The following is a 24,953-nucleotide window of genomic DNA, read 5'->3' as shown; positions in this document are numbered from 1 at the left end:
CCAGTCCAAATCTCCTAATTTATCTTCACTCAGGTCCAGTTCTTTCAGTAATAATGGACTTTTACCCAGAACTTCAGTGAGATACTCACAAGCTTCCTCTGCAGCAGGACATTTCAAAAACCTACAGGAAGAGTATTTAGATCATTTGCGTTTTAAAATTATTTATGTGATAAATTCTGTTGTACCCCGTTTAATTTCTCTGACTTGCAATAAAATTTTAATCATTCCTATTCCATAATGGTCCATTTCACATCTGTGGTTCAGTTTGAAATATTTTAAGGTTATCAGTACCTGATGGTCTTTAATGAACATTACTCTTCCTGTAGTAAATCATTGAGCTCCTTTACACCCTGAATGTTATTATTTTACCTCAGTGTCTTCAGTTGAAAGTTTGGATCCTGTAATAAATCATGAAGCTCCTCCACTCCTGATTGTCCAGGATCATTTCCTGTGAGATCCAGTTCTGTCAGGTGTAAAGGGTTTGATCTCAGAGCTGAAGCCAGAGCTTTATAGCCTTCTTCAGTGATACTGCAGTCTGAAAATCTAAAACATATGCCTTTTCATTATATATATATATATATATATATATATATATATATATAATACATTATTTTAAGTTATTATTACAATGCCTGATTTCTGTCAAACAAAGTCCAGACCAGAGTCCACCATTAAATTTACCTCCTTGAATTGAGGGGGATATTTTACTCAATATCAAATCAGTATCAAATATTCACCTTTGTAGTGCAGAGAAAACACTGACACTGCATGTAAAGCGACAGTTACATATTTACAATAAAATAATGGATAATAATAAATATGCAATAAAATGCAACTATAATGCACTAACCATATTTAAAAACAGTATGCAAATTAACCTTGTCTTTAAATGGTGAGTTTAAATCTTAAAAGATCAAACAGCTATATTTTTGCCTGTTTAAATAAAGTATTTTAGTTTAGAGTGCTCAAGCAATCAATTTGATTTTTGTATGTGAACATCACCTCAGTCTCTCCAGTTTAAAATGTGAATTCTTCAGTACGCCACAAAAGTGATTCACTCCTGTGTTTTTTATCTGATTCTCACTGAGGTCCAGCTCTTTCAGGTGCGATGGGTTTGATTTCAGAGCTGAAGTCAGGATGAAACACAGTTTCTCTGTAATACTGCATTTACACAGGCTGAAGATAGACAGAGAAAGAAAAAGGGTCAGATTTATGATAATCATTCAAGGTTTTATAAGGATTTGTTTGCTGTGTTTGACATTAATTTGTCATTTTAAATTGACAACTACAAGTGCTTCACAAATTCCAATAAGTTAAACATTATTGAATACAAAGTTGTCAATTCAAGATAAATGCAATTGCACCCTTGGTTTGTTCAAATGCATTTAGTCTGTTGTTCATTTTGTACTAACTTTAGAATAAGGTTACATAACTTACAACGAGCAATGACATCTTAATGTTAAATTAAACACTTACTAATACAAGTTTTAAAAATCAAAAGTTACAACTGTTAGTAATAGTAAAAAAAAGCTGAACAAACTACTTTATTTATTATCTAACATTAATAAAGACGAATAAAGGCAATAAAATATTTTTAAAAAGGTCGGAAGCTGTATTAGAATGATGACCTACTGTGACATTACTAGTAGTTAAATGACATGTGAGATGTTGTGAGATACTCACATCAGCGTGTAGAGTTTACAGTGTCTATCCTTCAGTAGAGCAGCGATCTGATTTACTCGTGTGTCTCCTAGTTCACGTCCACTCAGATTCAGCTCTCTCAGGAGTAACGGGTTTTTACACATAACTCCAGTCAAAAACTGACAGGCTTCATCTGCATCAAAACTCAAAAACCTGGAGAAGGGAAGATGAAGCAGGATTCACTTCACTGTGCATTCTATCACAAAACGAAATGTAATGAAAGCTCTTGTTAATCTTAACAGTTTTTCTTTGAACATTTAACAAAAAACATTGTAGCAGCACAAAGGAATGGTCATTTATTATATCATTATTATATAATTTATTTTGTATTATTTCATCACGTCTCACCTCAGTATCTTAAGTTGACAGTTTGGATCCTGTAATAAATCATTGAGCTCTTTCACTCCTGATTGTCCAGGATCATTTCCTGTGAGATCCAGCTCTATCAGGTGTGAAGGGTTAGATCTCAGAGCTGAAGCCAGAGCTTTATATCCTTCTTCAGAAATACCACAGTTTGAAAGTCTAGAGAAAGCAGGTTTAAAATGACCAAATCTATAATCTAAATAGATCTATTATATAAAATTGATGTCAGTGAACATGTTTAATAATTTAATACATCAAATAAACTTAATTTTTTTCTTTAACTTTTAACGAAGGGGCAATAATAATATTTAAACCAAACAAAGGGTTCATTAAACTCACTTGAGTTTCTCCAGTGTGCAGTTTGTATTTTCTAAACCGGTCTGGAGTTTCTTCACTCCTGAATCCTGCAGATTATTGTCACTCATGTCAAGCTCTTTTAGACTGGAGTTTGACCTCAGGACTGTAGCGAAAGCAGAACAGCTTTCTTCTGTTAGACCACAATCACACAGCCTAAAATGTTGAAAAGGTGAGGGACAATTACAAATACAATGTGCATGAGTGCATGATGCTACTATTAAATGACTCCTGGGAACTGATTTTTGTAAAAAAAAAAAGAAATACTCACACCAGTGTGTTGAGTTTACAGTGTTTATCCTGCAGTAGAGCAGCGATCTGATTCACTCGTGTCTCTCCTAGTTCATTTTCACTCAGATTCAGCTCTCTCAGTAGTAACGGGTTTTTACCCACAATTCCAGTCACATACTGACAGGCTTCATCTGCAGCAGGACCCAAAAATCTGACGAAAGAGGAAATATACTGACATTGCCTGATATATACTCTATTTCATTTTCATAAACTTGTTAGGCTTTTAATCATTCCAAAGCTTTTACAATTTTTTGACAGTTTAATTCTCTTTCAGCTAAAACAAGTTTAACGTCCCCATGAAATGAAAATTAAAGTTTTTTGGCTTTTAGTATGAATATGTTTGCCTTAAGGTTATCTATAAGCTAGTAAGCTACAAAAAAAACGACAAAATTTGCGTTTACAAGATATGAGCATTACAGTCTCTCACTTCCACCAATATGAATCAACAATTTTGATGATATCACGCTGCACTTCAGCTTCCCATCAAACCTTCTGTCCAATCAAATGCTATCTAGAATCCATATCGTCCCTACACTATAAACAGACGCTGAAGCTGCGGCTGACATCGGATACTTGTTCACAGTGTTACTATTTTCTGTATGGTGAATGGCATGTAGACGATAGGGAACGATTCAGACAGTGTAAATTTGCTTTCCATTGGGGCAAATGAGATCTGGTTTTACGCTGTGTCACACAAACCACAACAGCGTGCACAGCCTACTCCAGACTTTGGTTCCGGTCCAGAGATGCATCGCACGGAGCAGATCATATGTGTGAGTCAGCATGTATTAAAGGTCCCATATCGTCAAAATCAAAATTTCCTGGCTTTTTTCATGATAACTACGGTCTAGGGGCTATCTAACTACCATATGAGTTTCAAAACAGTCAATCCACAGTAAACTGCACACAGCCTGCTTAAAGTAGCTGTTCATTTTCACGAGCAGCTATGACTTCCGTAACGATGTGACGTCCGATCGACTCAAGTCACCGCCTTCAGTCACAAACCAACGTCCCACCCTCCTTTTGTCAAACCCCCAGACAACAACGCATCCATTCCATTGAGCAACAACAACAGGAAAACAAGTCGAGAAAACCCTGTTCAGTCGATAGATGTCAAGCTATGATCATTACACAGGCTTCAGAACAACGTTAATATAAGAGACCAGCGGCACGTCAACTTCAGCCTCTTTCACACAGCGATTCCGGTAAATACACGCATAATGTGTCCCACGATTTGTTCCGGAATTGTTTAATTTGGTTCATTCACAGTTGTTTTCCGGAATCTGTGCTTGCTTTACACACAAACCATAAAGACATGTGACGTTTGGATGTGAGATGTAATGCGACGCGTACGCTTCACTAAACTGAAACTAACCTGAACAAACTGTGCTTCAGCGCTGATAGTGAGGAGCTGGCTCTGCCTGATGATCGCTGCTTCATTCCACTTTGCACGTAACGTTATTTTTCGTTGTGAAGAGTCGCTTGATAACGTGCATCATTACTTCAACACTGCCTTTAGGTTCTGGCTTTGGTTCACACAGTTCCCGTAATTTTCCAGAATCAGCGCGCATTGTGAAAGGGGCTTTACTAAAGCAACAGTTATGTAGCCTACTGCATTCGGTGTTTGTAAAAGAAAAAACATTAATGATAATTCTAAAATATCCTGTTGAGTAGCTCTCTCTATTGCTCTGAGCTCGCTTACGCTTACAGCATACATGACCGTAGTTACCTGTGATTGGCCTGGTTGTGCGTCACTCAGAAAACAACAGGCCAATCATAAGAGAGGCTCATGAATATTAATTAGATGGGTCAAAATCGACCTGTTTTTGACAGAGCTCCTAAAAAAGGAGCTGTAAAAATATATTGAGATGGATTTTGGCACTTATACCGCAAATATATATTCTTAAGGACATCAACAAATAAAATAAACCTCCAGAAATGTGTACGATATGGGACCTTTAAACTACACAGCCTCAGCATGTTTATGATCACTATTTTGTTTGAATAAGAGTTTCATAATAAATCTATGGGGTAATCTATTAGACTGTAGCTGTCATAAGCTTGCAAATGTGACTTTACCGAGCTCAACGGCTCTGGCCTGAGCAGTTATAAAAGGAACGCTATTGGTTAGTCAAAAAAAGTGGGTGGGGCTGCGCGGTATGTTCCTGTTTCAGTTAAAATTATGTCACCACATAGAATAAGGCTGCATGTTTCACTGCACTTTAGTGGACCTTTAAGACTATTGAATGTTATTATTTTACCTCAGTGTCTTCAGTTGACATTTTGGATCCTGTAATAAATCATGAAGCTCCTCCACTCCTGATTGTCCAGGATCATTAACTGTAAGATCTAGCTCTATCAGGTGTGAAGGGTTTGATCTCAGAGCTGAAGCCAGAGCTTTATAACCTTCTTCAGTGATATTGCAGTCTGAAAGTCTACAAACAATAAAATAACACTTTTATACACTTTTGTTAGTTCTTCAGGTTTTATGGAAACAAGATGTGAATGTCATATTTTATAATATTCAGCATATTATGGATACTGCGTTATCCATTTACATTTCACTTTCATATCAGCTGTTTGAGTTTAGTTAAGTTTTCCAGTTGTGCTTGCTTTTATTTTAGTGCAGTTAAGAAGAACTCTTTCATTTTAGTTTTACAAAACTTGTAATCTTACATTCTTCCCACTTCTGGAGGAGATTCAAAAATATATAATATTCCCATATCAGCAAATGTGCGATACCGATCTCATTGCTGTGGTGTTGAGTGTAGCTGATGGTGAAATGTACTCACTTGAGTATCTTCAGTTCACACACAGGATTCTTCAATACCTCACAGATATCTTTGACTCCTGAGTCCAGCAGACGGCTGTTGCTCAGGTCCATCTCTTTCAGGATGGTTTTGGAGGAAAGAACAGTAGCTAGGACTGAACAGCTTTTCTCTGTCAGCTCACAATAATTCAATCTGAACAGAATACAAGAACATTATTTATTATCAGCACATATTTAGTACACACCAGCCGCTCTTCATATCTGTTCACACGTCACTGACAGTCTTTTATAATAATAAACAAAAGTTATAAATGCATTACTCACATTATTTTCTCTATTTTGCTATGAGAGTCCATCAAAAGAACTGAAAGTTTCTCCCCATCTAGGTCTCCTAATTTATCTTCACTCAGATCCAGTTCTTTCAGTAGTAAAGGACTTGTACCCAAAACATCAGTGAGATAATCACATGCTTCCTGTGCAGCAGAATGTTTTAGAAACCTACAGGAAGTAGATAAGTTTTTTTACATTATTGCCACAAATTCTGTTTTGTGTCTGTTTGTTTTCTCTGAATTGGAGCTAAATTTAGTTCATGTAATTCCTATTCCACACTGGTTTAGTTGACTTCTCAATCTAGTTTCATATAGCCAATTTCATCTGTGGTTCAGTTTGAAATATTTTAATGTTTTTCACCTGAGGGTCTTTAATTTACAGGAGTCATCCAGTTGTAAATCACTGAGCTCTTTCACTCCTGACTGTCCAGGATCATTTCCTGTGAGATTCAGCTCTATCAGGTGTGAAGGGTTTGATCTCAGAGCAGAAGCCAAAGCTTTATAACCTTCTTCAGTAATACTGCAGTCTGAAAGTCTAAAAAATGCTTGGTATTCTAGTTGAAAATGTAACTTTACAAATGCATATTAATGTGTAATTTCAATTATCTACATTTCTACACTTCAGTTTTTACAATCTGTGTTGTGAATTTACCAACAGAAAACAGATCTTCACTATTCCAGAGTTTTCTTTTTCCCACTCAATAATCTTAGTATCAATGCAGTCAAATGCTCACATCAGTGTGTTGAGTATACAGTGTTTGTCTTGCAGTAGAGGAAAAAGTTGTTTCAAGTCTCCTAGTTCACGTCCACTCAGATTCAGCTCTCTCAGGAATAATGGGTTTTTACCCACAATTCCACTCACATACTGACAGGCTTCATCTGCAGCAGGACTCAAAAACCTGCAGAAGTGGGATTCAATTTAGTTCTTAACCAAAGTCGGTGATACTGAAATTATGTTTTTCTTTATGGATTTTTCTTGAATTTACTGTTCTTTAATACAACAGTGATTGCATTGAACCAGTAAAAATATACACACACATTTCTATAAACAACTCGTCTACATTAAACTTGTTTTGTATTGTCTTACCTCAGTGTCTTTAGGTGACAGTTTGGATACTGAAGGAAATCGCTGAGCTCCTTCACTCCTGATTGTCCAGGATCATTTCCTGTGAGATCCAGCTCTATCAGGTGTGAAGGGTTTGATCTCAGAGCAGAAGCCAGAGCTTTATAACCTTCTTCAGTAATGCTACAGTTTGAAAGTCTAGAACAGGAATGAAACAGTCGACTGATTAATCTAGAAATTACTTTTACATTGTTTGCCCATAAAGTTCCTTACATTTTGATCAATGTTAAGTAATCTGCAAAGCAAACTGACAACTGAATACAAAAGGCACATTGACCTTAAATTTTTATACCTCAACTCACCTGAGAATCTCCAGTTTATAGTATTTACAAGGGTTTATTTATCTAAAACTCTACACATATGAAAATCTACTTAAACCCACACCTAAACCCTACTGAAATGCTGTGGTAGGACCTGGAATGTACAGATCATGCTGAAAAGACTATAACTTTCACTGAGCCAAAGCAGTTCTGCCCTCATTTCTGTTGCAGACTAAGCAGCTTAACACGGCATTGTCACAAAACTTACCTCAGTATCTCTAATTTGCAATTTACACTTCTCAGTCCAGTGCAGAGATGCTTCACTCCTGAATCCTGTAGACTATTATTGTTCATATTCAGTTCTTTCAGTTTGGTATCTGATCCAAGAACTGTAGCCAGAGCCGGACAGCTTTTGTCTGTTAAGTGACAATCATTTAGCCTGCAACATAGAATTAGAGACATGTAATACATCTGTTAAATACAACAAGGGGTGTCCAAATCTGCTATAGATCAATGAAGAAAATGCATTTTTTAGGATGAGTGCATAACATGACAAAATGTATATAAATTGCTTACAAAGCTCTTTTGGAAGTTTTGATAACTGCCGATAATCTAATGAGACACTCGTCTGATTTCTTGAATTTCTGAAGATCAAACTCCTCCAGCTCCTCCTCTGATGTCAACAACACAAAGGCCAAAGCAGACCACTGGGCAGGTGAAAGGTTAGAAGATGAGAGACTTCCTTTACTAAGGTGGGTCTGAATCTCTTTTACCAGAGTTTGATCATTCAATTCATTCAGACAGTAGAACAGATTGATGGATCTCTCTGCGGACAAATTATTCTCTAATTTCAGCTTGATGTACTGAACTATTTCCTTTTTGCTCTGGTCACTGCCATCTTGCTGTGTCAACAGACCCCTTAAGAGTAGTCGATTAGATTGGAGTGACAAACCAAGAAGAAAGCGAAGGAAAAGGTCCAGATGTCCATTGTCACTCTCAAGAGCCTTGTCCACTGCAGTCTTGAGCAAATCAATCATGGTTTCATTTTTGTTTTTCTGTTCAGCAGAGTCATGAACAAACACACATTTCTTGTTGATGTCCAGAAACAGATGTGCATAAAGGGCTGCAATAAACTCTTGAATGCTCAAGTGAACGAAGCAGTACATGGTACCAAGAACGATCCCCGTTTCCTCCTTAAAGATCTGAGTACACATGCCTGAATACACTGATGCTTTATAGATGTCAATACCACAGGCTTCCAGATCTGTGTCATAGAAGATCAGGTTATTTCTCTCCAGCTGATGAAATGCAAGTTTCCCCAGTGAATGGATGGCATCTTTATCCCAGGAAACATCTGGAGCATATTGTCCATCATACTTTCGTCTGCTTTGCAGGATCTGAAAGCGGAGAAAGTGTGTGTACATTTGTGTCAGAGTTTTCGGAATGTCTTCAGTACTTGGTTCCTGCTGTGTTTTGGAGGCATCATCTGCTTGATTTTTTTTCAGACCATATTTTTTTTTCTCCTCCAAAATGTTCTGGAGAACAGTGGCTGAAATCCAGCAGAAGACTGGGATGTGGCACATGATAAAAAGACTCTTTGATTTTTTTACATGATCAATGATTTCACTGGCAATATTTTGATCTGTGAACCGTTTTTTAAAGTACTCTTCCTTTTGTGCATCATTGAACCCTCTGACCTCTGTCTCCCGGTTGATACAGTCGGGAGGAATCTTACTGGCAGCTGCTGGTCTGGTGGTGATCCAGATGACAGCAGAACGAAGCAGATTACCCTTAATGAGGTTTGTTAGGAGAACATCCAGAGAGGCTGGTGATGATACGTCAGACAATGTCTCATTACCATCAAAGTTTAAAGGAAGGCGACATTCATCCAGACCATCAAGGATAAAAAGGATTTTGTACCGATTCCTTCTGGTAAGGTTCAGTCTTTTTGTCTCTGGGAAAAACTGACTTATAATACTTATCATGCTTTGGGTTTCTTTCTCCTTTAAGTTCAACTCTCTAAATGGAAGAGGAAATATAAACCTGATATCTTGATTTTCTTTTCCTTCAGCCCAGTCTAAAACAAACTTTTGCACAGAGATGGTTTTTCCGATGCCAGCAACTCCTTTTGTCAGTACAGTTCTGATTTCCTTGTCTTGTTCAGGAGCTTGAAACATCTTTGTGCATTCAACCTGTATCTCTTGTGATTCATGATGCCTGGAAGCAACTTCAATCTGTCTGACCTCATGTTCAGTATTGATGTGTTTATTACCACCCTGAGTGATATAGAGATCTGTGTAGATGTTATTCAGAAGTGTAGAGTCACCATGCTTTGCAATTCCTTCAGACACACATTGATACTTCTTCTTTAGGCTACATTTTAGTTGATGAATGAAGATCAGCTCATCTAAACACCAGAGTAAAAATGCAGATATTTTTATCAGAAAAGAGGTATTTGAGGCAACATGAGAAGGGGTAGAGACTCCTACCTTCAAGAGTTTCAGCAGCTTCATCTTGCTTCATCTCTCTCAGGAAGCTCAGTGTGAGATCAAGAGCTGCTTCCTTGGTATCACATCTATTCTCATTGAAGTCCTTTGCAAAGTATTGGATGTTCTCTTTTTGTAATATTTTCCTAAACTTCTCCAGCTCGTTTTTCAGAAATGGGATCATTTTGTTCTCAAGATCCTACAAAGCAAGAAAAGTTAAAGCAGTTAGTCAGTGGAAGCTGTGCTGGAGAGTGTCTAAGTGTTTGGTTAAAGGGGTCCAATTATGCTCTTTTACAAAGTCTTTATTTTGTTTTGGGGGTGTACTTGAACATGCTGTCATGCTTGGTGGATCAAAAAACGTATAATTTTTTTTCACATAATTCACATTATTACACTAGCTTCCTCGCCAGCCTGGCACAAATGGCTCGATTAGTTCCGGGTTCCACTTGCCGAAATACCAAATGTATTGAGATTGGTTAGCAGTTCCACTGCGTTGTGATTGGCAAACAGCGTAGACCGTGTTCCACCAGCAAAGCAGCAAACTAGATTAAAGTGATTCTTACCTCTTAAATATGGATCATTTTCTTACAAAAACACATTGGATCGCTAAAGGAGGCTTTTACCGACCGCCCTGGAGCCATGTGAGGCACTCTTTTTTATTATGGATCGACTTGTTTTGGACTGATGGAGAGAAACACTCGTATATTTCCTTCAGTTCAAAAGCTTGGGGAGCTAGGATTATTTTTTTTATGTAACTCCGATTGCATTCATCTGAAAGAATAAAGTCATATACACCTAGGATGCATTAAGGGCAAATGTGCACGGATGATCAACTAGTCAATGTTCGTGTTTACATTACATTGACATTCTCGCGACTGCCGGATTCGTCTGCTGGACGGGCCGTCACAGTACTTACACCTGCATTGGAGGGCTTGCCAAACAGAAGTGAATTCACAGCTAGAGCCTTCTGGGTGAAAATGTTTTTTCTTGTTTTTGATGTTTTTTTTTTTTTTTTTAGCTTCGTTTAATTAAAAACATTTAAATAGAATAAAAACATATACAATATTTAAACTCAATAAGGTATATTTTCAATATATAACCCCCCCCCCCCCCCCTGTGCCTCCCCTGACATGCTCTGGCGCCCTCCTGGGTAGGCGCGCCCCACACTTTGAAAACCCCTGCTCTACAGGGCTCACAAAATCACTAGCCCGACATCCCGGGGCTATTGTATTTTCCAGTCGGGCTACCAAAATGTTTAAATGACCTGCCTGACGGACTATCTTAAAATAAAGAACTCTTTCAGGTCCTTTAAAAACTCCTCAATTTAGTTGTAACAAATTTAAGGCCACAGAAAGTTTTAAATATGTGAAATAGTATAAGAAAAGGTAATGATGTCACTGAATAAATATGCGCGCTGCATGTTTCAAAGTCAAAATTCAGCACAGATGTCTTTAAATGAATGTCACTGAAGGGAACTGACTGTCCTCAGAAACGTGTTGTTGGCATTTTCATTTCATACCCGATAAACTTTGTTAATGCTGCTTTGTGTACAGCCGTTACTAGGGAAACCGTAATATTTCAGCGCTCATAAAGCGCCACCTTCTGAAAGAAAATGAATTTGCATTTCTAATCAGTCATTATTGGATTTTTCAGCTGTTTGTGGTCAATGTTTTGCAAATATTATATTGACCCATGTTTTTATGCAGCAACCACAGAGTTGTAAATGAGAAAGACGTTTATGTGCCTTCAAAAAATCTAAACAATTAAGACAGTAATATTTATGTTTTACATAAATATAATAAACAATATTCTTGATTTATCCCTTTTAATTGTATAAAGGCTGAAATGCCATTGTCTAGTTTTTTTTTGTGTGTGTGAAAACCTACATCTGAACTGAAAATCATGTAATTTTATGGCTTAATATCCTACATTGTCTAACCCCTCTCATACTGTGTTCATTTTACTTGTGCATCTCTTAAAAAGGGTCATAAATTGCCTTACATTGATATATACAATTCTGCAGATACACTGTATTTGATATTTGTGCATTGAAAATATTTTTGATTGACGTTTAGACTTCTATCTGATTTTCTATATTTAAAAAAGCATGGATTCCGGAGAAGTTTGCGGACTCTTTAGTTTAAGCTGAGACAACCTGTGGCAATACATCGGTAAACTTAGGCGAATCCCCAGTCCAACTGAGCCGTTCGTTGTAGTTCTTGAAAAGGGACTTTTTAAAAACTAAATCTCTCCCTTTGGAGTGGACTTTGAGATTTGTAACTTTGCATATGTTGTTTTATGCCCAAATGTACACACCACACACTGGCTAAAGTCCAAAAAGTGAAAAAGCTATTTGTATTTTGGCTGCATTCATTTGTAATTCGATAATAGCCAATGGCTAAAAACAAGCTATTTGTTATTTGTATGTGCTCATTACTGCACCTAAATGGAGCTGTCCCACAAGTGTTTTGCCACATTTAACAAGTGCTTTCAAGTACATTTTTGTTGTTTCCAAGCAATACTAACAACACAAACAAGAAAATGAAATCCTGCTAACCTGCATCCTATCAACACCTCTTCGAAAGCAGCCCTCTCCCTCCAAAACCACCTCTGTGCTGACTTCACTTGAAGTCTTTTGCAACATCAACTGCTACCCCCCCTCCAATCCATGGTTAATCAAAGAGAAAATGCCTCTCTTCTTCTCCTCCTTTCCCATCAATGTGGCAGAAATATCTAAATTTCTCCTCTCCAGTCATTAGTGTTGAAGAACTCGAGACCGTTCTTGATCTGGAGACCATTTATTTTTGAAGGTCTTGGTCTCAATGGAATTTGTATTCGGTATTGTCTTGGTCACAGACTAAAAGGACTCTGGGTTTTACATCAAAACCAGCCAAAACCACAACTGTGGGGATATCACTAAATTCAGTACATCCTAAACACTAGGGTGTAAAACGTCCTGCTTTCCTTTTGATCCTGCTGTGCCCAGTCAGAACTGAATAGTGAATAGTGTAAAAAAAAATCACCAATATTCATTTGAAAAAAGGCCAAATATTATGAAATATAATAAAAAAAACACTTGAAACCTTTTTTTTGTATTATATCATATAAAATTAAACAGCATTACATGAGCAAGAGAGCTCTTTTCACAAATATGAGTATGATAACAAAACCTTATATTGATTTTATACAAACATTCAACAAACAAGAATTTAATAGTAGCTGAATTACATTGACACTATATTTATTTATTTATATATTAAACAAAAAAAAACAGTTTACAACAAATTCATGATAAACAAATTAATAGTTAGTTAATAGTAAGCACAGGACCTTAATAAAGTTCCCAAAATATACATTTTTAAAAATCCAGTTAAAAGACAGACATGTTTATTAGCCGTAGTTATTTTTAACCAAATACATAATCATTCAACTCTTTCATCCAAATTCTAATGACCTCTTAAAAGGAGAGGTAATTGAATTCAATATTTCTTTGTTCAATAACCTATTTGTTTAAGATAAATTGTAGTTAAACATTTCCGAAATTTCTTTTTTTTTTTCCTACCTGGAAGATCAACAGGAGATTGTCTTTGAAATTCTTTTGGTTCCCGCCAGTCTGAAAGTCTGAATCGAATGACTCATTTTGAAACCTGTTAAGAAATGAAATACTGAGATTTCCAGGCAAAACATTGTAGATATCTCCTGCATCTTCTTAACAAAGACAAAATAACATATTTGCTGTACAAGCTGAAAACATTGTTTAAGTATAGAGTCTGGGTTACATTTTTTTTTTCTTTAGCTCATGGAATTTCTTTAGCTCAATGCAATTATCAAATTGCAAAAGGTTGCGATTCAACTGAATCAGAGTTCATTCTGACAAGAGAAAATGCTCATAAGCCCCATAGTGGCAGCATGTGTAACTATATTATTGGAAAGAAGCTCAATGAAGAGTAAAGCAGCTAAAATACATTATGTTCAGATATTTAGCTTACACACCAACATAATGAAAAACACATTAAAAACCTTTTGTAGGATGGTGGTGTTTTCTCACTTAAGCCTGGTGGAGGAGGATTAAGTGACTACACTTTTAAGAGAAACAGGGCTGGAAACATGTGAACCTGAACTTTCACTAGGACAGATCAGAGAGAGAGAAAAAACACACACACTTGAGTCTAATTTAAAGAGATTTAATATCATAAAATTCAGTATAACTGTAGATTTGTCTCTCTCATTATTGTTGTATTTAAGTTTGGTTGCCTGTTCTGTCTTTCCATGGCAAGTTTATGCTGCCTAGTGGCATTCTGAGTATTTTGTATTGTTAAAAAGACTGAGCTCACTAAAAAGAAAAATCTACTTATCAGACATCTCATTCTGCGATTTCTTGTTTTATTCAGTCAAGTTATCACATAAAACTGGCTAACGGTGCAGAGCAATGCAAAAGGAATTGTCACTCTTCACATACACAGAAGGGAATACATTTGAGCCTGATCGCAAACTGATGACACAAAAAACATAAAAATACTATAGGAAATACTTAAGTTTTACTAGAAAAGATTTGAAGTGATTAATTCTAGTATAGCCGTGTTTTTGTAATAACACTTTATAACAGGAGGTGTGTCTTTTTCACTTAAAGAGGTTTAATGTGTTAAATGGTTTGTACAGTTCAGTTTAATTAAAATTATGTCTTGGTCTGGGATTTTATCCCAAAAACGTATCAGGTCAGTTGCATGGAATCTAAACTGGTAAACAGCCAAGTCAAGCGCTAGTTTCTCACCCTGCACAACATCATAAAACACGATTATTTGAGAGCGTTAGATGAGAAACTGAAGTGCACGGTGATATCATCAAAATCGTTGATTCATATTGGCGGAAGTGACGAGACTAAGTTTTGAATGCCCATATCTTGTTAACGCAAATTTTGTTTTTGTGTTGAAGCACACTAGCTTATAGATAACCTTAAGGCTAATATATTCATACTATAATCCAAAAAACTTTAATTTTGATTTCAGGGGGACTTTAATTTTCATTAGGACAAAACATGCCCCAGCATGCTAGTGGTTCATGTTCAGTTTTAAGATTTTTCTATAAAGATATATTCAAGATGTAGCAATTATTGTGATAATTTTGACATTTAGGAGAGATAAGAACAATAAAACATGATTCCAATGTAATACTTAAATAAATGTAGGCCTATACTATGTACAAAGTAAATTACAATGAGGTGGTTGTATTACAACAAGGTGGAGATGTGTTTATGAAAAAAGTGACAGGTACAAGAAAGTTAGTGAAAAAATAAACACACATGAGAGACAGAAAGATGTCAGGGAAAATGAAGAGATGGAAGTTCATGAGATAACCTTTAATTATTTGTGTGGCCACAGCCTAAGGTTTTAACCTTTTTTATGTGATGATGATGATGATGGCCATACAAACAATTTTGTTGTCTGTGGATTCAAAATGTAGTGTGGGTGTATGGGATGGCCTGGATGAGTGTGTGATTTCCCGGCCAGAATTTTTGTCCCAGTCTGCCCCTGCACGTGCCACTTTCAAACCCTGTTTGCCAGGCATATTTTTATATGTTCTAAGTAATAAAATTCTGCATGTTTGATCAGGGCTTAAAAACGGAAAAAAAATCCATTCGGTTCACTCCGAGCAGAATCGATATTATAATGTTTCTGTTCTTGCGTTCCTCATTAAACAATACGTTCCGAGAACGGTTTTCTAGAAAAAATACCGGTTAATAACGTTATTTTATTGCACAGCACGATAGATAGATAGATAGATAGATAGATAGATAGATAGATAGATAGATAGATAGATAGATAGATAGATAGATAGATAGATAGATAGTGTGTGCCTTTTAATAACATGTTTGGCATTATGTTTACAAATGATTAAACCAAATTCCGTATTCGTGTCATTTGAACTTCTTGTCTTTAAAACCGAAAGTAAACGAGTTCACAACCAGGGTTTGAAAATTAGCGCGGTCCGAAGTAAGGTGTTAAAAAAATTGTGCTATATTAACACCCTCAAATGCACTACATATAGCCAAAGTCCTTTTAAGAATGGTAAAATGGTAAGATGGTATTCTATAGTCTTTGATATAGCCTAGCGTCAGAAGATTTTTTTTATGAAAGTACAATGTTGCCAGATATTGCTACGAAAAACAAGCAATTACAAAAAGAGAGAAAAAGATATCCGAAATAAGTTCAAAGCTTGTGTTTTTTAAACAAGATTAATATATCAGTAACACTAACGTTCAACTTTCCACTTTATAAACGTCCCAAAGTGTCACACTAAATTGGAAAAATACACGTATAATAGGTGGATCTGGCAACAAACGGAGGCTGCACACGCGCTCTCACTCAACGCGCTCTCAAGCCCCGTTCACTGCGCTATAGCTTCTCGCATCAACATGAATTGCAAACACTCATGCGATATGAGGTGGTTTAAACGGCTTAATAATCATTCAGAGAGCTTGGCATTTTATTTTTGAATATACAAAAATGACCAATGGCCAGACCTCGGTGACCTCATAGCTGGCTACGGCCGTGCCTGGAAACGCATTACAAATGAGCTAATCATTTTTTTAAACAATTTTCTTGTTTGATAATACTATAGCGAAATAAGCCCCTTCAAGACCATCCGCTTCACATTCTGACCACACGGCTTAATCTGCGATAAAAACCTGTTGACTTAATTAATCCTTACCTAATATGCATAGCCTATTATAGGCTATTTTCACTCAAACAAAAGAGAACTAAAAACAATAGACAATTTTAACTACAAGTTTTAATTAGGTTACAATAACTTAAACCTAAACATACCTTTGCACATGAAACAGCAGGTGCTTGGTAACCTTAAGCTCGTCGCATCAGAAAGGGCTCTGCTTATGACGTCTGCTTCGCGGGCATTTCACGGTGTATGCGTCACCGTCTCATTTGCGCACACAATTTGAATTCATGTTTTTGGTCTGCCAAATTGATATAATAAAGAGAACGATAAAAAATACCGTTATTAACCGGTTAATTTGGAATTTCTGTTTCTGTTTCTGTTCAGAACGATTAAAATTGATTTTGTTTTCGTTTTTGTTCCTGTTTAATGTCATTTGTTTTCGTTTTTCGTTTTCGTTCCTTAAACCGGTTCAGAGCCCTGTGTTTGATGTTTACAAGCAGCTCAGTGTGCACATTTAGTGTATAACTAAATGTGCACACTGATGTATATCCAGCTGCTTGTTTAATTTTCAATACAACTGAGACGCAAGATGTGAAATGAGAGAGCAAGACCATGCTGTGATACAAGAGACACAGAAAAGCGTCAGCTTGAAATACAATACATGAGACATGAAATAAGTGTCTGCTTGAAATACCCGGCTTGGTCTGTTATAATCTGTTGCTATTGATGATGCAAATAGCTTTATAAGAAAATATCAGATGTAGTAATGTGGCAGCTGACTAATCAGAATCTAATGTTTTAGAGAGCCACATAATAAACATATTTATTTGTGATATATATTCCTTTAAACTACATATTAGACCAGTTTTAAGATATTTTTCACCTGCAACGGTCTAAAAACATTTATAGGAAGTTCTAAATTGAACTATAGTGAAGCTGTAGCAATAAGTGAGAAAATAAGACAAAAAAAAACTAATTAATTAAACTTAAGTAGAGTTTAAAATGATTATCTGAAAACGGACCCAGTCTTACCTCTAAAGCAGCTAAAATATATCATGTTCAGATATTTAGCTTACACGGGAATATAATGTAAAACACATGAAATACCTCTTGGGGGATGATGGTGCTTCCTCACTTAAGTCTGGTGGAGGATCGCAGGACCAGTCACTCTTAACAGATACAGAGCTGAACACATGTGAGCCTGGTCTTTCACTAAAACAGATTAGAGAAAAACACACACACACACACACACACACACACACACTTGAGTGTAATTTGAAGATATTTAATATAATAAAATTCAGTATAACTGATTTGTCTTTCTCATTATTGTTGTATTTAGGTTTGGTTGCCTGTTTTGTCTTTACATTGCAAATCTATGCCACCTAGTGGCGTTCTGTGTAATTGTATTATTGAAAAGACTGAGCTCACTAAAGAGAACAACTTTCAGACATCTTATTCTGGGATTTATTGTTTCATCCAGTCAAGTTATCATATAAACCTTAGTGTAAAATTGGCTAACAGTGCAATGTAATGCCAAATCTTCACAGACACAAAAGGGAAAACATTTGAGCCTGATCTCAAACTGATAACAAAGAACAGAAAGGAAAAAATTAGAAGATACTTAAGTTATACTAGAAAAGATTTCATGTGATTGATTCCATTATAGCTGTGATTTTATCCTCCTCATATCTAGAGATTGATTTATTTATGTTTGGTTGCCTGGAGTTCTTCAATGGTAAAGTTTTGTCCCTTAGTGTCTACCTATGGAGCTCCAGACTAAGTTCAGTAAAGGTTAACAGGCAGCATTTCTGCAATCTATTGTTTTATTTAGTCAACTTCTATCACATTTACCACAGTAAAGACATTAGCTAATGCAACGCTCTGATGTAAAATACCTTATGGTCAACGATGGTGTTTCCTCACTGAATCCCGGTGGTTCTTCTCTTGACTTGTCACTCTTCGCAGACACAGAGCTGAACACATCTGAACCTGATATTACACTAATGACACAAAGAACAGACAGAGAAAAATAACACTTAATTACAGGGGGTTCCCCTTTTTTACTTGAAGAGGTTGAATGTGTCAAATGGTTTTTACAGTTCAGTTCAATTCAAATTATGTCTTGGTCTGGGATTTCATCCCAAAAACTTATCAGGTCAGCTACAATGGAATCTAAACTGGTAAACAGCCAAGTGAAGCGCTAGTTCCTCAACTAGCACAACATTAATTTCACCATAAAACGCCTTTATTTTTTAAATTTTCCTGCTACTTGTTTTCCAACTGTCATTTTTTGCCATTACTAGTAGATGTTACTTCATTCTCTTTAGTGTGATGTAAAGTCCCAAAACGTTTACAGTCATGGTGGAAGCATTGTACAATACATGTGCCATTGTCAAGCCCTGACTGCAAGACATATTTTTATATGTTCTAAGTAATACAATTCTACATTATTGATGTTTACTCTGCACTAAATGTGCACACTGATGTACATCCAGCAGAAACTGAGACGCAAGCTGTCACGAGAGAAGAGATCAGAAACAAGAGAGCAAGACCTTGCTGTGATACAAGAGACACAAAAAAGTATCAGCATGAAATACTGTACAACACATGAGACATGAAATAATCGTCTGCTTGAAATACCCGGATTGGTCTGATAATGCAAATAGTTTTATAAGAAAATATCAGTCATAGGAATGTGCCGACTGACTAATCAGAATCTAAATATTTATTTGTGATAAATTTTCCTGTAAATTAATTAGACCAGTTTTAAGCTATTTTTCACCTGCAACAAAAACATTTATAGGGAGTTCTAAATTGAACTTTAGTGCAGACAATAAATGAGAAAATAAGACAAAAAACAAATGAACTTAAGTAGTGTATAAAATTATTCTCTAAAAACAGACTCAGTCTTACCTCAGTTTCTCTGAGAGACTCATCTCAGATGAAGACTCCTTTTCTTTCTCTTCTGACATCCTGCAGCCAAACAGACAATGCAAACAACAGCACTGGTGTCAGTGAAGACAATCAGCTGCTCAGATATGTTACTGAAATGGATAGCATGATAGTTCAGAGTGATAAATGATGAACAATTGAGAATGTTGAGTTAGCAACAAACCGGAGCTTTAAAAATAAAATATGCAACAAACTTAATAGAACACATGTACTGTGATCACTATATTTTAAAAGATTAACAACAGACATCACTCAATCTTCTCACAACCCTAAAAATATACAACTATGCTGGGAACAAATACTGTATGACAGCTGTGTTCAAGACTTTTTACATTTACTTTCAGTATTGCATTTTCATATAAATGGCACACATATAAACTTGTTGAATTTGAACACTTGTCGTTGCTTCGGTTTGCATACATATCCACGATTTTATATAGCAATTTATAAAAAAATACATTTGACTTTACTTTCTCTATTGCGGTGTACTTACACTCATGTTTCCTCAAATAAAAAATTATAATCCTTTGTCATTATGTTCACAAACTCTTTTACTTTTAAATGCTTAGTCACAGGCAGCTGATTATATGCTTCACTACTGTATATTGTGGTTCTTCAGTCTAACCAAATCTAACGGTTTGATTTAAAAATACTTTCGACGTAGCATAATTAAGCAACAGCCAAAATAAAAGTGAGAAAATGAAGGGGGTTCAACATACAGATATGTATTATCTTTTGCAGTAACGCTATTTAATATGCCTAAACTTCATATTTTATATCAATAACCTTCAAAACTTTACTACTAATCTCAAACATCTTAATTCTCCGGAATATAAATGATAGTACTCTATTCACATTCTTGATGTTTCGCCAATAGCTGTAATGGAGGAGGTATTAAAACTTACGTGCAGTTTTGTGCACTAGGAAGAGAATGTATAATTATTTGAAATGTTCTGAAAGTTTCTCCGTCTTTTCCTATCTCCTGTTCCTTGTCACGTGGTACGAATACAAAACAAATTCCAGTCTCTGCTTAAATATTCGGCGTCATCAGCTGCATGTGTTCCCAGATATCGAATACGATTAACAGCGACGACAGCCGATCTTACGTCTTCATTTTCCTTGTAAGCCTTTGTAGGTGATCGGTGCTGAGCACGCGTTGCCACTCAAGTCTAGTTTAACGGTGCGCGTTCACTGCAGTGAGGGCTCAGTAGGCCTACTCTTATCTCAAAACTTCAAAACTCATCCGTTTTGGGGTGTGTCCAGGAGCTGACTGGGACAAAAATTCAGCCCGGGAAATCAGACACTCATCCAGGCCATCCCATACCACACCCAGGGGCGTAGCACCAAATGTTGGGCCCCGGTCACACAACCAAGCGGGTGGGCCCCTCACAACACCTCATAAAACACCCAAGACTGATTAATTTTTTACAATTATTTATTTTTTATTTATTTTTAGTCTATTTTTAGAGGGTCAAAAAGAAACTATTAACATAGCAAGATATTAATATAATAAGTAACACTTTCAGTCAAGCAATCCAAAACATAAAGTGCTAAACAAAAAGTAAAAACTTGGACATTAGATCCTTGACACAAGAGAATTTATAGCATTAAGCTGCATGCTACCATCTCACTTACAAAGCCCACTGACGAGTTTTCATGTTGGCAAAGTCACTGATTAGATCTTTGAAGTCAAATTTCCTAGCTAGCTGGCTTTCAATGGAGAGAAGTGCCAAGCTGTTCAGCCTATCTTGAGACATAGTTGATCTCAGGTAGTTTTTCACTAGTCTCAACTTGCTAAAAGCTCGTTCACCTCCTGCAACAGTTACTGGTAAAGTACAAAAAATTCTAAGTGCAATGCAAACCTCTCCAAAGATACTCTGCAGTTGCATCTTAAAGATGGCATTAAGAAGCTCAAATGGGAGCAGAGCAGATGGAAATGTTGCAGAATATACTGACTTCAGGTGGAGGATTTCATTTTCAAATTCGGGTGTTAGGTCTTTGTTGTATTTTCTTATCAGTGTTTGACTTGCTTTAACTATCTGAGCTTCATTCATTTCTGTCAGCTTCAGAATAGGAGCAAACATCTCACATATTTCTGCTGTGGTCTGAAACCTTGTGCTGAGTTGACTAATGATGCTGTCAAGTGCAATGAAAAAGACATTGTGTTTGAAAACAATCTCTGCACTGTCTTCACTTGTATCATCTTGAGAGCTTTCATCTGCCATGTGTTTTCTTTTACGTTTTCGTCTTTCTGCTTTGTGGAACTGGACAGGAATTTCCATTGCTTGTGCAACTAGGGAGGCCTCAGCCAGCAAGGAGGGCCATTCATCCCGGATGCCCTGAATTTCATCTAAAAGTGCTTTGATATTTGCTGCTTCAATATCGAGAGAAATATCTCCTGCCTGAAGGATGATGTTTCTGTTCTCAATGCACTGTAGTACCTTCACCCACACAGTGAGAAGGACGATGGAATCAAACATTGTAAAGTACTTCTTAAGTCCATTTGCCTCAGACCTGGCTTCACTGGTCAAATTACATGTGGTCAAAACAGACTCTATTGCCTTAATGACAGAGGGCAAGTGGGATGCCACCACACGAACACTGGCAATTCTGGAACTCCATCGAGTGTCAGACAGTCGATGTAGAGAGCAGCCTGTTTTTTCTTTCAAGATTGACCACCTCTCTGGGCTTGCACTGAAAAAATTGTACAACCGATTGATAGAGCCAAAAAAAGTAGAGATCTCAGGAGATGACTCGGCTGCATGCACACCGACCAGGTTGAGGCTATGGGATGCACAGGGGGAGAATGTTGCAAGTGGATTGGCTTTCAAAATGTGTGCCTGTACGCCTTTCACCTTCCCTGACATGTTGGCTCCATTATCGTAGCCTTGTCCTCTACAGTCCCCTAATGGTATGTCATTGTTTTTTAGTGCTAGTTTAATCATCTCTGATATTTCACTTCCGGTCTTTTTGTGGAAGTCAACAAAATGAATAAACCTCTCAATAATCTTCCACAAACCACTCTCTTTGTCTTCATGTACATATCTCACCATAAGTACATTCTGTTCTTTGTGAGATATGTCTGGTGATGAGTCGCATATCACTGAGTAATAGATAGCATCTCTTCTCTCTGCTAGAATTTTCTTGAGGACTCTTTTGCCACAGAGTTCAATGAACTCATTCTGTGTTTCAGCACTTAGGTAATGAGCTAAATGTGAGTCCTTTTTTTTATTTTTCACTTTTTCTAAGTGCTCATGCAATAGGGGATCATAGTGTGATACCAACTCAAGTGTGCCAAGAAAGTTGCCATTAGAGATATCACCTAAATTTGAGGTTTTACCCCTGAATGCAAGATTTCTTGAGGCTAAATGGAGAGTTACATCCAAAAGCCTCTCCAGAATTGCTTTATTCTTTTCTATCTCTTGTTGCAACTGTTTTTGGAGGTGACTGTCAACACCTGTTGCTGCAGTTAACGAATGGGCAAGACTTTTCCATTTCAGGTAACACTGCTTATGTGGGTTGCTTTTTTCATGTTCTGGCAATTTTCTGTACATTTTTCTCCAGGTAATATTGGCCAGTTTTACCCCATCTTTGCTATTCAAGGTACTCATAGATGGTTTGGTCAGCTCATGGGAAAAGAGAAGGCATGGGATGCAGTAAATTGCTTTACAACTCTTACTGTATATCAGCCAGTCTCTTTGGATTTGCTCACGGGCATTTGCTGATTTTGCATACTGAAGGTATTTTGGAAAGAGCTTGCCTTCCCTATCTTCCAGCCCCAAATCTGATAGTTTTGTTGCACCTTCACAAGCCAGTTTGCTAACAATTGAATCTCTCTGCACATTATTTAGAGTTGCAGGCCATAATCCTGGATCTTCTCCCAAACACTCTTCTGCTAAAGCTTTCTCATCTGTCTTTTCCTCATCCAGATGGTCATCAGGACAATATTTGCTACTCTTTCCTGCATCCTCCTCCTCTGAATCCCTGCTGCTATCTTCCTCATCTTCTCTTTCCCCTTCCTTCTGCTCACCCTCAGCTACACTAACAGTCTCTTCTACAAACATGAACAGACATAACAGGTGATATCTGTGCCACTCCATAACACTTAGGCTACTGCAATACAACAACCATTTTATATTTCGATTGCTATTATAATTTAACAAAAACAATATCACCAAATTTGTTTTTAACAACTTTTAGACAACAACCATTGTAATCCTCACCTAGTCTCTCTTCTTCATTCACATGAGTAGAGATTTGTGATGTCTCTCCCACTGTTGCTGCCTCTGAAATAGCATATTCATAGTTACATGTAGTTGGCTGATTGCAGGAATTTAAGGTACCTGTCACACATTTCACTACCACACTAGTGTTGTCAAGGTCTTTTCAGTACCAAATTCAGTACTAATTGTGATAACATAGCAAGAGCTTTTTAAACACAAACTTTTAACCATTTAACAAATTTATTTGAAAATATAAATAAGTAAATAATTATAATAGGTAAATAATTACATTTAAAATGTAGATTGCTTTTTCAGTTAATCAATCATTGCTTCAAAAAGATCAAGTTAAAAGTCGATCATTAAATTAACATCAAAAACAAATTCTATAATTTTTTTTTCTGTTCATTGCTATAGTTATCATGTGCACTAAAATACACTTTATTTAAGTATACTTAGTACACTTTTCAGTACACTGTACTAAAAGTGCTCTATTTTCGCACACTAATTTTGTACTCATTGTAGTAAAAAATAGTATTAAGTATATGTTACAGTATTAAGTACATTACTGAAAAGTGTACTAAGTATACTTAAAGTGTATTTTAGTATATTTTTTTACCTGGGGAATTACCACACTCAATCAATTTAAGTGTTAGTGCTAATAATGCAATCATATTATGCGTACTTAAGTACAACTTTTGAGAAAATGTACTTCTACTACAATAGATTACTAATAGATTTTTAATAAAATCAATTTAATGTAACTTAAAATTACCACACTCAAAATCAATATAAGTTTTAGTGCTAAAAATGCATTCATATTAAGTGTACTTAAGTACAAATTGTGAGAAAATGTACTTCTGCTACAATACATTACTAATAGATTTTTTATATATTAACTTAATTTAAATTTCGGATTAGTATGTAAACAGTCTACTAAAAACCAACTAATGTTTAAAGCATTTAAAGCACACTTTTGAAAAACACACTAATAAAACTCTTTTGTAAGTTTTTTTTTCTGTAGTATACTTTATTTTAGTACATTAAAAATTTAAGTATCACTGGTGTTTAGTATACTTTTTTCAAGTGTACTAAAGTCCTACTGAAGTATAAACATACTTTTAATTAGTATATATATAGTGTATAACCATCACACTTTTATTTAACACAAAACAAATAACAATGTACTAAAATGTATTTGCGGGTATTTAAGTGTATTTTCATTGCATTTAAGTTTTTTTTTTTTTTCACCTGGACAATCATCTCACTTTCGGGACAAAATAATAGAAAATTTAGTGCATTCGCTCTCGTTTTCCTATGCGGTTTTCACTACTGAAACTGCAGAACAGTGTTTATAGAATTAAAAACACTTTTATTGAAATAGGAAATAACAATTGTTTCAAGCTCTGAGCTCGGCCTGAAAGAAAAC

The 24,953-nt window shown here is 36.2% G+C and overlaps 1 protein-coding gene across 1 annotated transcript in view; it reads right to left on the bottom strand.

The window, feature by feature from the left end:
• The window catches only part of LOC141337968 (NACHT, LRR and PYD domains-containing protein 3-like), a 28,059-nt gene extending 8,735 nt beyond the window's left edge, over positions 1–19,324 (bottom strand). The window contains exons 1-9 of the mRNA XM_073843541.1: positions 19,266–19,324; positions 18,248–18,352; positions 13,240–13,324; positions 9,681–9,876; positions 7,768–9,598; positions 7,460–7,630; positions 5,502–5,672; positions 2,404–2,574; positions 370–543 (exon numbers count right to left, since the gene is read on the bottom strand). Of these exons, the coding sequence (XP_073699642.1) occupies positions 370–543; positions 2,404–2,574; positions 5,502–5,672; positions 7,460–7,630; positions 7,768–9,598; positions 9,681–9,876; positions 13,240–13,324; positions 18,248–18,352; positions 19,266–19,324 (2,963 nt within the window). The remainder of the gene's footprint in view (positions 1–369; positions 544–2,403; positions 2,575–5,501; positions 5,673–7,459; positions 7,631–7,767; positions 9,599–9,680; positions 9,877–13,239; positions 13,325–18,247; positions 18,353–19,265) is intronic.
• Between the last annotated feature and the right edge of the window lie 5,629 nt (positions 19,325–24,953).

Source organism: Garra rufa, chromosome 7 (assembly GCF_049309525.1).
Source record: "Garra rufa chromosome 7, GarRuf1.0, whole genome shotgun sequence".
In the NCBI taxonomy this organism is placed as follows: Eukaryota; Metazoa; Chordata; class Actinopteri; order Cypriniformes; family Cyprinidae; genus Garra; species Garra rufa.
Note: the sequence above shows the minus strand (reverse complement) of the source record. Positions and strands in the feature narration are given on the sequence as shown.